Consider the following 13,508-nt stretch of genomic DNA (forward strand, 5'->3'; position numbering starts at 1 on the left):
CAGTACCAGGACCCACCGTCACTCCTTGATGTTACGTCTATATATCACCACCAGGACCTACCGTCACTCCTTGACGTTACGTCTATATACTACCAGTACCAGGACCCACCGTCACTCCTTGATGTTACGTCTACATACCAGTACCAGGACCCACCGTCACTCCTCGATGTTACATCTACATACCAGTACCAGTACCCATCGTCACTCCTCGATGTTACGTATATATACCAGTACCAGGACCCACCCTCACTCCTTGATGTTACGTCTATACACCAGTACCAGGACCAACCGTCACTCCTTGACGTTACGTCTATATACTACGAGTACCAGGAGCCACCGTCACTCCTCGATGTTACGTCTGTATACCAGTACCAGGACCCACAGTTACTCCTTGTTGTTACATCTATATACCAGTACCAGGACCCACCGTCACTCCATTTCCTGTGCGACTCAAGCTTACCATGATATCCAACAAATTTCGGACTGGCTAGTTGAGAATCGCTGCTATATACTGTAGGCCGTCAGTTTGAACCCAGTGAACTTCCACTTACACCCTTAGCACCTTTCCTCCTTCCCAATCCGTCCTTGCCTCCACCCCCTCCCCATCTCCAAGTGGACGTGATAGCTGATATCTCCCTGGCGAGTCCCGGTCCCTGTAGTCCCTGTATCCACCTCACCTTACCCTCTAATCACCCTCCATCACATAAATCATCCGGCTCGTGACGGACCGACACTGAGATCAACAGAGTCAAAAGGGTGCCCAATAAATCTGCTGTTAGTTTTACCTTGCGCCGTGAACACAAGTCCAAAACGGACCCGGACACATGAGAGCAGCGTGTCTTGCCGATGTACTCATAATATTTGGATACTAGCCGGCCGGTTTGCAGAGAGGAAGTGGGCCAGCGAAACACACAGAGGAAGGGAAATGTGTCGAGCGGAATTTTGGCCCCGACTTGAGCGTCTGTATTGTCTTTAGCACCTACAGAAGGTCTCCATCCAAGAAAAACGCTCCTCACAGGGTTCCTGTTCCCAGCCGCGCTCCAGTACCACTCCTTGATACGCTGCATTTCCCCCCCAGCTAATCCCTCCAGCACGCCCGCCGAGGAGGGGGTGGTTTGATTAATAGCGTGATCGGAGTTGATTGAGTGATAGAAGGGAAAAGCAGGCCGCCTCGGAGACTCTCTGGGCCGCTCCAGGGAGAGTTTGATGGCTGGTGCAGCGGAACAAAAGGGAAGGACTAATAATAGCGTCGCTGGTGACATTAAGGCTGCACAGAGCCCCACGGACGAAAATGCCTGAGGTTGTAAAGATATTTGCTAGCTGCTATTTGATGACAAAAGCGGCAAGAAGTTGAAATCATTTTTGGCATGTTTTTTGGGAATAATATACGTACAAAACGCTGTGTGGTTCTTGTTGAGGCGGTACTCTTGCAAAGTGGGCGAACCAGACAGTCCCAATGTTCTGCAAGCTTTTTTGGGGTATTGGTCGCAGTTGTTTGTCAGGGTTGCCCATTAATTCAGAGTAGAAGGCAAAGTTATCGAGTTTTTTTGGACTATTTCCAGTCAGGGATTGGAGAGCCTGAGCAGGGATTACCAATCCGAACTGTACCATTGTGAATGGAAGTGAACGCATCGTTTGCACTCTTGAGTTTTGTATTCATTAGTCTGTCACTTTGTTCTGTTTTCACGCAGAAATCAGTGTTTACCGATGCAAGCTGATTGGTGCATTTTTGTCCTCGCTTCTTGTCTCCCAATCCCGCAGGAGTTCGTCTTTGGAGCCTATTTTTCAGCACAAGTGAGCTCAATTAGGGACCTCCGTGAAGGCGCTAGGCGGCAGACAGTCAGAGCAATAATAAGAGCAGAGAGGAAATTGTCTTCATGCCCCCGCCTCCCCCCTACTCCCTCACACCACAAGCAGCGAGAAGACGCCCACTCAATTTCTCCATGTCTCGTTCCCTCCATTCAGTCCAAGGCTGGGAGTGGAATATCAGATGCGTTATTCCAACCAAAGTTTTAGCGGGTACACAGCAGAATGTGTGTCGCTTTTGACCCAAACAAACCCTGACATCACAGGTTCAGTGACAAACACTCATTAAAGGCTTAGATGAGATCCGGAACATGATGAGGTCACCAAGGGTAAGGTTACTGTCCGTCATCAACAAGCGGGGTCAGCTATCTGGCGTCCTGGTCCACTAATGCCCTAATACCCGTCTCACGCTCCTGATTTTTACTCCCTGATGGGACTGATCCCAACCTGGCAGCCTCGCCGACTGGCCGCACTGGCAGGCATCTCCGCTGGTGGGCGTCCAAACATGGAAACATCTCCCTTTGTAGCTGCGAGCCGGGGCCTCGTCACTGGCCTCTTCTAAAAGCTATAATTAAGTGTCTTGAAAAATGCAGTGCTGTGAAATGAGGCCTCAATCCGCCGCTCTTAAGTGGCTGTACTTTTCCTCCTCCGCTATGATGACAGTGTGCGCCCGGGAAAACAGGCCAGGCTCTGTTGCTCTTTTTTTTTTGTTGCTGTGTTTTTATCATTTCTTCGATAATGGCGTGCAGTGGTGTGATGTCACAGCTTCCGAATGTTGCCAAGCCAAATGTTGCTTTCCCACTGAGCAAAAGTAATGTTAATGGTTTCATTTCAATTGAACATGCATCAGATTACAATTGAATGCATCATATAATCAGTTCACAGTTCCACATGTCCAAAAGGAGTAGGAAGAAGCAAAGCTTATTAAATCCTACCCCTCCATCTGGTACTTTTACAATCGGTAACTGTTATATTTGTTCACTTCCTGCTTTCCTAATATAGTTTAAATTGTTTTTTATTTTACTGTTAATATTTATTATTATTATTATTATTTGTTATTATGATTTATTATTTTTTTATTCATTTCTTTTTTTATTTTATTTTTTTTTATTATTTTTAAGTACGAGGTGATATGACCATCCAATAACATAATGGGTACCATAGTAAGTGTCAATATAGTGATATATTATATAGCACATCACATCACATTATATAGCATACAATATATAGCACATCATGACTGGTTCAAGACTCTTCATCCTTGTATTTAGCAAACATCAACTGCTTGTATTGTTTCTTGAATTGGCTCATTGTTGTGCATTGTTTGATTTCCTACTCAATCCATTCCATAGTTTGATTCCACATACTGAAATGTTATGGCTTTTTAACGTAGTCCTAGCATATAATTGCTTTTGTTTTAGTTTGAACTGACGTTTTTTTACAGATGACATCTTGTTTTCCTTCTGCACTGCTGAGTCCTTTTAAAATTTCAGAATTGGATGACTATTGACAACTCATTAGTTTAATATTGCTATTTTACTAGCGACTGGAACTTTAGCTGTGTTGAGGGATCCAGTTCTTTTAGCTCGACAGGGTTCAAGTAACACCCAAAATAATGAAAGAAGAGCTTAGGCTAATATGATTTTAACACTACAACCAAACCATGGCTTTTATTGGCACGAAGGAATGCGTTTGTACGAACGCATAGCGCCTCAGTGGCGGTCGTCTTTATTTGTGCGACAGACACTGCTACTCAGCTGACAGCGCTATAGACGGTGTATGGACATATTTGCGGTCTGTACTGCCTCCAGCACTCCAAGTTGGATTCAGAACACAAGCTTTTACTGCGCAATCAACAGTAAATTAGCGTCAGCTGATTTTTTTTTTTTTTTGAAACATTTTTTTTTTTTAAAGCAAGCAAGGCGGAACTCCAATATTCCCATAGATCATAAAATAAATATCCTTTCTCGATGTGGAGCAGTTGCGGTTCTACGCTGCTACCGTGCAGCGACTCGATCCGGTAGATGAATAACACTCGAGATGAGAGAGGTCTCGCAGCTGGGAGCCAGGCCGGCGAGCAACAGCGCCAGCTGCGCTCGGCGAACGCCTCGACAACACAATCGCTGTTGCTAAACAAAGCTGGAAAGTGCTGTTCAGAAGTAGCGTGATGAATAAAATGTGTGTTGTGTGAGGTTAAAGCAGTGTTTCTCAAACCGTGGAGGGGGCCGGGGGGGGGTAGTTTTAATGTTAGTGCAGACCTGCCAGCATGTACAAATTTATCATACTCAACATGCAATTTGACTCTTGAATACGTTTTTACTGCTCTCCATTTTGTTGCATTTTTCTGGTTTCAGTTTCCAGTTCAGTCTGTACACTACAGATGTAAACATAGATATTATCCATTTTTCAATAGTATTCCAAAACGGGCGGGTGTGAAAACGTTTCTGTCACCTGACAGGGTGGGGGGGGCACGCTGGGTTAAAGATTCCTGTCTATCAAAGCATGCAAATATGCCCCTTGGTGTTTGTAAGAACATTTGATTGCCGATTTTCGATGGTTTAGGAACTAATAACGATTTCATCTGAGCCATTTTTCTTGCGTTGGATTTTGTTCCAAGGAACATCTGCGGACCTGAAGCAGCAGATGTGATGCTTCACACAATGCAGGAGGGGTGCAGGTGTTGGACACGCGCAAGCAAAGCCAGATGATACAAGCCGTCTATCATGAGCAGATATGTTTGCGGCGCTTCCTACATCCTACATCCAGTGTAGCAAAACCAGGCTGCAGGATAGCATTTTTTTAATTGTATGATCTCTGACGCCACTCGGTCACCTTTTGGACAATTCCATACTAAATAACTCTACTTTTAAAGTTGGTAATTACCCTAAAGAGGGGGTGTCCAAACTTTTCCGAGAACCGAGGGTCCACGTAGATACAGTAGGTCCTCGGTTTATGAGTAAGTTGTGTTCCTATGGTGGATGTGTAAGTTGAGTTTTAGTGTAAGTTTGAACTTATACCCGCGGTGTTTGACTGGCTTGCATCCGGACTATAGTCATTTTTCACTTTCACTTTTCTTTTTGTTGACGCAATGCTACCGAGAGAGTCTGGAGAGTCCGATTTGACCTCGAGAACTCACCATAACTCACCATACTGTATTCTTCCAATACCGGATTCAAGTTTTTTAACGTGCTAGTTTGGACAAGACACTACACCGCATGCAGGCATCCATGCATGAAATTAATTAATGAAAACATGTTGTGATAATATTGAATATCAACGATATATAAATACAATTATAATATAACCAAATATATAATTGAATTCAAGTATCAACTAAATTTGGTATTGTGACAGACCAAGCCAGATGTAATGGGACACACGCCTTCTAAAAAGTTCAACTTTTGTCTTATTTAATACTTATTTTCCCAAAGATCTTAATCATAATAATAATAATAGTTAATATTAATAATCAAGATGTTTTCTGGCAAAATTGAGACCAGCCTCAGCAGTGGTTTTGGTCTTGGAACTCAGACCATGCAGACCGTTTTTACCCGGTATCTGTCTTATGGTGGAGTCATAAACATTGACCTTAACTGAGGCAAGTGAGTTCTTTGGATGTTGTTGTGGGGTCTTTTGTGACCTAGGATGAGTCGTTGCTGCGCTCTTGGAGTAATTTTGGTCGGCCGGCCACTCCTGGGAAGGTTCACCACTGTTCCATGTATTCGCCATTTGTGTATAATAACTCTCACTGTGCTTTGCTGGAGTCCCAAAGCTTTAGAAACGGTTAAAATGGCTTCCTAACCTTTTTCCAGACGGATAGATCTCAATTAATCCCAGTTAACTTGTGTTTTTATGGAAGGGGGGTCACTTTTTCACACAGGTCATGTAGGTTTGGATTATTGTCTCCCTTAATAAGAAAAAGTTTCATTTCAAACATTTTGTTCATTCAGCTAATTTGTTGATGATCTGAAATAAATTTTAAAAAAATCAGGACGGGGCCACACACTTACTGGGGTTTAAGACGCGAGTGAAAAAGTATTCCATTCCATTCCACCTCCGAGGGCCAAACAGTAACGAGTCTGCTTAGGAGTCGTCGCCGGCTGGGAGAATCAAAGCGCTTTGTCGGCAGTAAACGCTGCTTCAGTGCCATGGAAAAGTCAAGCAGTAGTGCAGTGGCATCGCACACGCCGCTGTGATGTGGCAGGCGGCGAGACTCGCTGGAGACCCATGGGTAATCTAAGGGGGGGGGGGGTATGGAGAGAGGGGGTCATGAATGAGAGAGAATGAAGCGAGGGTCAATGATGCCCTCTGCAGAGGAACACATATAGTACACGCGTTTATCATACAGCCATATAGTACTATCATCTATTACTACATCTATACTAAATGGCACTATATTCTTTAGTTAGTTTATGTATATTTTTTTATTCTTAGCTTAGAGATGTTTTTACATTTTTTAGGAATATTTTAGTTAGAGGCAAGAACATTTTGTGCATTGAAAATATGGTTGCACGCTAAAAACAATTTTGATTAATTAATTCATGAAATTATAAGTCATACTAATAAGAACACTATTTTTGTGTATTTTAGTAAAAAGTACACATGTGTAAGTGTTACTTGTACTACTACTTTAGTACTACTTGTACTACTTTTTTATTTGTTTGCTCATGACAATTGAAGTACTACTCTGAGCACTAATATGTTAATTATAATTTAACTATGATTTATTTGCGCGATTGAGTTAAGGTAATAATAACATAATGAATATACTACACTTAAGCTAAAAATATATATTCAAATTAATATCCTTTATCAACATATACAATCTTTAAGTACTACAAGTGAAATGATGTTTTTAATTGGGTTTTTTTCTGATTAAAATATTACTATTTAGTTCACAAAATTAGACATTGTGAGAAATAAAAATAGAATTTGTACTAGTAAGCAATGTGGTCTAAAAGGCAGCCTGGTGGGGCATTTGTGGTTGATGACATAACAATTTTTAGAAACTAAAAACATGAAAAACATGAAATAAAAAATGTTAAAAGATGTATACATAATACTGTTGTAATATTTTCTCTATACATTCTAGCTGATTGTAAATGATACAGCATCTGGGTTACAGACTAATACGTTGGGACTCGTAGGGAGGATCTCTCTCTCTCCGTCACACACACACACACACACAAACACACTCTGTGACGGTACGTGAATGCAGCACGTCGTTACAAAAGTGCGTTTGAGGGATGATCAGATGGTGGAAGAAGTCGGGTGGATTATGTGGGTACGTACACGCGTTTGGTTGACTTTTAATCGGGGGGATTCTCCCACGCACACATGGAGCTGCCGTGACTTCACCCCCCCCCCCCCAAAAAAAAAGAAAGAAGAGTTTTAATTTTTCCACGTGTGGACGTTATTTATAGCCGCACATGTGCGTGTGTGCGCGCGCAAAAAAACTGCGTGGGGGTGACTTTTAAAAAGACACACACACACTTCCACCTCCCTCCTCTTTCTTACACTCCCCACGCGTGGTTTTCCTCCTCCTGCCCCATAGAAGCAGAAAGGAGCCACCACCGCAGTCTTCCACGGGACTCCACGCTTCCATTCCCACTCAGATTTCTTCTACTTTTTATTTGTTTTTTGTGTTTTTTTGTTAATCCGCCCCGTTGTCATGCGCATTCCCGTAGATCCCAGCGCCAGCCGGAGGTTCAGCCCGCCGTCCAACAGCCTCCAGCCGGTCCCGGGCAAGATGACCGACGTGAGCTCGCCGGGAGCCGGGCAGCCCGACGCGGCGGCGGTGGCGGTGCCCAGACTGCGCGCCCACGAGAACCGCAGCATGGCGGAGATCATTGCGGACCACCCGGCCGAGCTGGTGCGCACCGACAGCCCCAACTTTCTGTGCTCGGTGCTGCCGTCGCACTGGCGATGCAACAAGACGCTGCCGGTGGCTTTTAAGGTAAGAAATGGCACAAATGCAACATGTTGCCTTCAAACACTTGCTTTGATTTAACTTGACGTGTGGATGTTCTCTAAATCCTCCTCAGTCGCTGAAGGAATCAATTAGTTTTTTCTTTTTTATGTTGTCGTTTAAGGAAGCCATTTTGACATTAATGAAGCTATTAAAATGTTAAAAAGCATGTTCAAGCTGTTTTCCCACAAAATGAATTGATTAATGACCTTAGTGGGGGATTCAAGTGAAAAAGCTACAAAAAAAAATGTAAAATATGCATGAAGTCATTTGTAAGAAATAATTTCACACCTAATTTTGCTTCCTACATATAAAAATATCAATGTTACATTTTTTTCTACACCCCCAAGCTTTTTAACTCCAGCTTGTTTCCCATAAAAGAAGCTTTTGATGACTCCTCAGATGTGGTCTCAAACATGATTCCAACGCTTAGTTTGGCTAAAAAACTAAAAATATGAAGCTTTATATTTATTTTTTTTATTTATTACCGGTTTTATTTATTACCTGTGTGTCATTTGAGTCGTTTTTCTTGTGTCCCGCTGTCTCCTTGCAGGAATCTTCATGGGAATCTTGAGTGAGGCCTTGTTGTAGTTTTTGTTGTTGTTATTGTTGTGCAATGTGGTTGGTTATGATATCAGCTGGAAGGTGAAGGTTGTCAGATGTGGTTAAGGCGTGTAATTACCTCCAACCAGGCTGGTTGTGTTGCCCGTCCGGATGTTGGATTGACAGTGTGCAGATTATGCTAAAGATGGACGTGAGCCAGGCGTGTCTTTTTTTTCGTTTTGGTGCAGATGGAATCGTTTCGACACCCGTGTGGCGTTGCGAGAAAGGATATTTTATGTTGTTTTAGGAAATATTCTAAAAAATAAATGACAGGAGGGGTGGTAGGCTGACCCAAATTAGGATTCTTCATTGTTGGAGGAGGTCTTCAGTCAGTTTCCCGGAGTTCTATTTTCCCCTTATTACAAAATACCCTGCATGTTTTACAAAAATTGGGTTACAATTTTGATTTTAAAAAATGATCAGCGAAAACCAAATCATACAAAAGCCTGACTATAAACGGTTCCATATCTGTGGTGGTCTTCCACGTTTGATTGAGTCACCTTCTCTCCTCCTGCCAGGTGGTGGCCCTGGGAGACATACCCGACGGCACGGTGGTCACCGTCATGGCGGGAAATGACGAGAACTACTCGGCAGAGCTACGCAACGCCTCGGGCGTGATGAAAAACCAGGTGGCTCGCTTCAACGACCTGCGCTTCGTGGGCCGCAGCGGCAGAGGTGAGGCCCGCGCTCCACACCTTGATTCACCTTTGGCCTAGCATAACTCCACAGCTGCCCATGCATTCTTGCATTTTTCTTTCTTTTCTTTTCACCAAGAAGAAAAGAAAATAAGCTGCGTTTTGTGATAAAAGGCTTGTCAGTGCTTTTATGTCACACAGGAGCAATGAAAACAATTGAAATATATAATCAAAACAAATCCACAAATGACATTAGATTATTATTTATATCATTATCTGAAAGTGTATTTCTAAAAAACACATTTATATGGGAGAGTGTATTTAAAAATGCATTTAAAAGTTTTAACAAATGTTTTTTAAAGATGCATTTATATGAACAAAATGCGTTTTTTGTACCTGTAAAAATGTATTTTTTATCATATATATAATATATTATATAATATATAATTTATTAAAATACAATGTAATAATGTATTAAAAAGGTATTTACATGTGCAAATGTGTAAAAAAAATTACCATATATGTGTGAATGTACTTTAAAAACATTTTTTTATGTGGGCAAATGTACTTAAAAATATATTTTTTAATTATTTCTGCAAATATGTATTTGTGCAATATTTCAAAATGCACAGTAATACCTCATTTATCACGGCGACTTGCTTCCCCTCCCGACCCGACCATAGTATCATTTCTGCAAAGAAGGATTTCTTCTTTATAAATTGAATATTTTCATAGTTATGGCATCCAAAACCTGTTACCAAAACCAAGTTTAACATCATTAGAGCCCTCTAAACATGAAATAACACCCCTATAGTCAACTTTACATTCATATTATCCAATATAGTAAGTTTAGAGTATAATATAAGTTTTTAAAAATATATTGCTGTTCCTCTTAAGACTGTTTTATGTTTTCCGCAACCGCAAAATCTTTTCATTTCAGCAGCACTTACTACTTGGAAGTGGAGTAAACAATGGCAAACTTCTTCCGCTGTAGCTTAGACATGTGGTTTGGATACACTGCCCCCTGCAGTTTGGCAGCAGACGCCGCAGGGAGAATAAAGACGCTTTTTCAAGAGGATTTCTGCAGGAAGTATACCCCGGCGTTATTTATAAAGTCGTGTATTGAGGTCGGCCGCCATGTTTTCAAAGTCGCATCAAAGCATATTTGATGCTGCTGTCATTTTTCATGACCAACCAATCATCAGCTCTTGAACAATGCGTCCATTAACTGTCAGTTCGTAGTTCAACGTTAAAATTAAAAAAGCAGCACTTAAAAATAACGATGTTTCACCTTTGTCTTTCCTGAGTGGAGGGGGTGTGGCCTGTGGAGGAAGTAGTTGCTTTATGGCGGCCGGTGGAAATAGTTGTTGTTAAAAAGACAGTGTAATAACAAACATTTAACCGTGTCATTCACATTCGCTCCGTGCAGCACGGACACATGCGGCACGGCACCTCTGGCTCCGGACGCCGCACGGCGTTCCAAAATGCCTTTCACGATGTGAAGGTGTGCTCCGTACACGATACTGTAAGAAGAGAGCCTTTCCCATCCTCCGCAGCTTTGTCTGGGGAGGCCGCGGAGGGAAGAAGAGGGGCAAAAAGGACAGTTATCAGGGTGGTTGGCCCGTTGCCGTGGAGACGCATGTCGGTGACACAGAATCTGGCGACAGGAAGTGACATAGGAGCTCCCGGCGAGATCAGACTACGAGGTGTCTGAAATGAATACCTGGCGTAGGGGAGCTGGGGCAGAGGGCGGGGGGTGGGGGGTGATGACACGGCCAAGGTGTGACAGCCGGGATTGATAGCATGGCAGGCTAGCGTAAACAGATACTCTTGATAGCATCATTACACTTCATAGCGCACCCACCTTGGAAACGTACAGTTGGCAGGTTGCCTCCTGTTTCCACCCCCCCCCCCCCCCCCCCCCCCCCCCCCAAGCAGGAAACCATCTTTCCCACACGCCTCCCGTGTTATTCACATGTTTAACTTTCACGCCCGAGTAGCACGGTTTCCGGTAACGCCAGAGCAACATCAGCATAATACATCCTGTAGCCGGTAAACCAGGCCTTCAGAATAAAAGCAGCACGGTTGCACCAGCAGTCATCACACCAGGACCATTTTGTCTTGCGTCAGGGGAAATCCTAGTGGGTTATCCAAATTTCCCTTGTTTGCCAGAATTTTCCTTACTTTTTCAGAAGATTTCCCAGATGATTGACATTAAAAATCCAGGTATTTTGGGTCCATCACGCAAACGTCACTTTATAGATGTCGTATAACATCCATCAGCTGACATTTAGCCCCTCGCCCGATTCACTCTTGCTTCCCCGCGGCGTTCCAAGCTACACACGGAGATGCTACTTTCATGTTTATTATTCCAATTAGGGATAAACTAACTCAGCGGTAAAATCTATAATAATAAACGTTATCCTTTCGTTTGTAGCGGCTAACATGAAGTACTGCGGTAAAGTTAGAAACAACCGCTATATGTGGTACTTCCTGTTTTATGGTTATCATCATCAGCATTGTTTTGACCAAAGACTCGCCAAAGAAAAACCAAAAGGGCATGTTCAAGTACCGTCTGATTTGCCAAAATATCACTGAAAGTGTCTTCACCGCACCACCTAAGCTAGCGTCACATTTCGCTGTTTTGATATTGGTCAACTATTTAGTTAATAATTTTTGTTATTGCGCCTTTTTTCCACAAATAACTTTGATTGATTTAAAGGGGCGGACTATTAGGCTCATTTTTGGCCCTTTTTAGTGAGGTGTGGACTCCTATCGAGTAGCTACACATGATGCACAAAAGCTTTCTTGATCTTCCAGAATCTGCACCTATCCCAGCTGTATTTCCTTGGATATCCAAAACAGTCTGTTTTAATTTATTCCACCCACGGACCGCCTCCGGGCACACCCACTCTGCTGTGGACAGGAGGAAGGCAGGCCTAGAGCTTATACTCGGGCACGCACATATATAAGGAAGTCCGGCTCACTGTGATGTCACAGAGAGCCGGTGTTTGTGTTCAGAGCCATCCCAAAAGTCTTTCAAGGCTCACTTCCACCTCGTTATCTGAAACTTTGGCGTGTTTAACACAAGGATACGCCCTTTTTAGGTTCCCTTCACGTTGAGGTGTTGTAGTAAACATACATTGGTGTAAAAAGTCAGTCTTCAGTTGTGGCTCCTAGCGTCCCAGTCACGGCCGTCCTGCAGGACACCTGTTGCATCTGTCCTCATGTTTACAGTCAGTGAACGAGCAGGACGCCCACGTGCGGACAGCTGCGGCGATGAGTCGCCGCATATAACCCCCCCCCCCTTCCCCGTTTCCTGTTTCGCCGCTCGTTGCCGCGGTGACATGACGCATACCTTTTTACTGTTCATGCTGCTGCTGACCTGGAGCGTTGATTCACGGCATTCCTGGCGCACGGGAGCGCGTGCACACACAGGCGCACGCACACACTCTTATGGCGAGAGGAAGTGACTATTAAAATGCCTGTCACCCACTCACGCTGCAGAGTCTGCATAACGACACACTGTCTCCCGCAGTCAAACCTCCATTTAGAGCGTGCCAGCCAAGCTAAATAGACCCTCTCACACACACGCCAGCGGTGTCTGTCATTAATCCTCCTCAATGCCCCCACCCCCCACCCCCACCCGGTTTGTATTGGCTATTGTGGCACCACAAGCACACTTGTGACTGCGGGATGCTTTTTTGGCCGTGAATGTGGCGCATTGTCTCTGCTGGACGGCGTGTCATTTGATGTTGTTTGATGTCCCCGCAGGCAAGAGCTTCACTTTGACAATCACAGTATTCACCAACCCGCCACAAGTCGCCACTTACCACAGAGCCATAAAGGTCACTGTGGACGGACCGCGGGAGCCCCGGAGTGAGTACCACAATGTGCACACACACGCACACACACACACACACACAGCACCTCATGTAAAAGGTCCCATGTTCTAATATTTTTCTGCTGGAATTTAGACTAGTTTAAAAGTACTTTTAGCAACAGGCCATTTTTGGTGACTGTAGCTTTAATGCTAATGAGTTATATTAGTCCACACCCACTTTATACACTTTTTACATATATGCTGTAACTCTGCTCCAATGTATTAGATGGACGTTGTTTTGAGATGTGTAGCGAAGCCTGCTTTGTGTCATTGTATATATTTTTTAATAATAATAATAATAATAATAATACATGTTTAATAAGCCTCCAAAGTCCAAACTGAAAGGACTACTGCAATGGACGTCGCACAATTCTTCATTTCAGCAAGCTTTGAAGAGCCCAACATTTTTCTAACTTGTAAATAAACACAGTTGACATCAATTTTTTTATTTTAATTTTTTTGTTAAATTCCAAATTTTTGGATATCTACACCTCTAAAGTTTATCATGAGTTCAAACCCTTATACGATATTTATCACAATATTTTTTTTATTTTAAAAATAAAAAATCATATCGAAAAATAGCCACTAATGGAAAGGAAATAAATATAGAAAA

The 13,508-nt window shown here is 43.1% G+C and overlaps 1 protein-coding gene across 2 annotated transcripts in view; it reads left to right on the forward strand.

The window, feature by feature from the left end:
- The window catches only part of LOC131120346 (runt-related transcription factor 2-like), a 119,319-nt gene that overhangs the window by 90,584 nt on the left and 15,227 nt on the right, over nucleotides 1–13,508 (forward strand). Inside the window, exons 5-7 of one of the 2 annotated variants that reach the window (XM_078794573.1) lie at nucleotides 7,494–7,762; nucleotides 8,896–9,052; nucleotides 12,787–12,891. In XM_078794573.1, the coding sequence (XP_078650699.1) occupies nucleotides 7,494–7,762; nucleotides 8,896–9,052; nucleotides 12,787–12,891 (531 nt within the window). Of the gene's footprint in view, nucleotides 1–7,316; nucleotides 7,763–8,895; nucleotides 9,053–12,786; nucleotides 12,892–13,508 lie in introns of those variants that run through there. The other variant, XM_058065226.2, reaches the window with a different exon arrangement.

The sequence above is a fragment of the Doryrhamphus excisus genome, linkage group LG11, assembly GCF_037039965.1.
Source record: "Doryrhamphus excisus strain RoL-2023G ecotype Guam linkage group LG11, RoL_Dexc_Guam_v1.1, whole genome shotgun sequence".
Classification (NCBI taxonomy): domain Eukaryota; kingdom Metazoa; phylum Chordata; class Actinopteri; order Syngnathiformes; family Syngnathidae; genus Doryrhamphus; species Doryrhamphus excisus.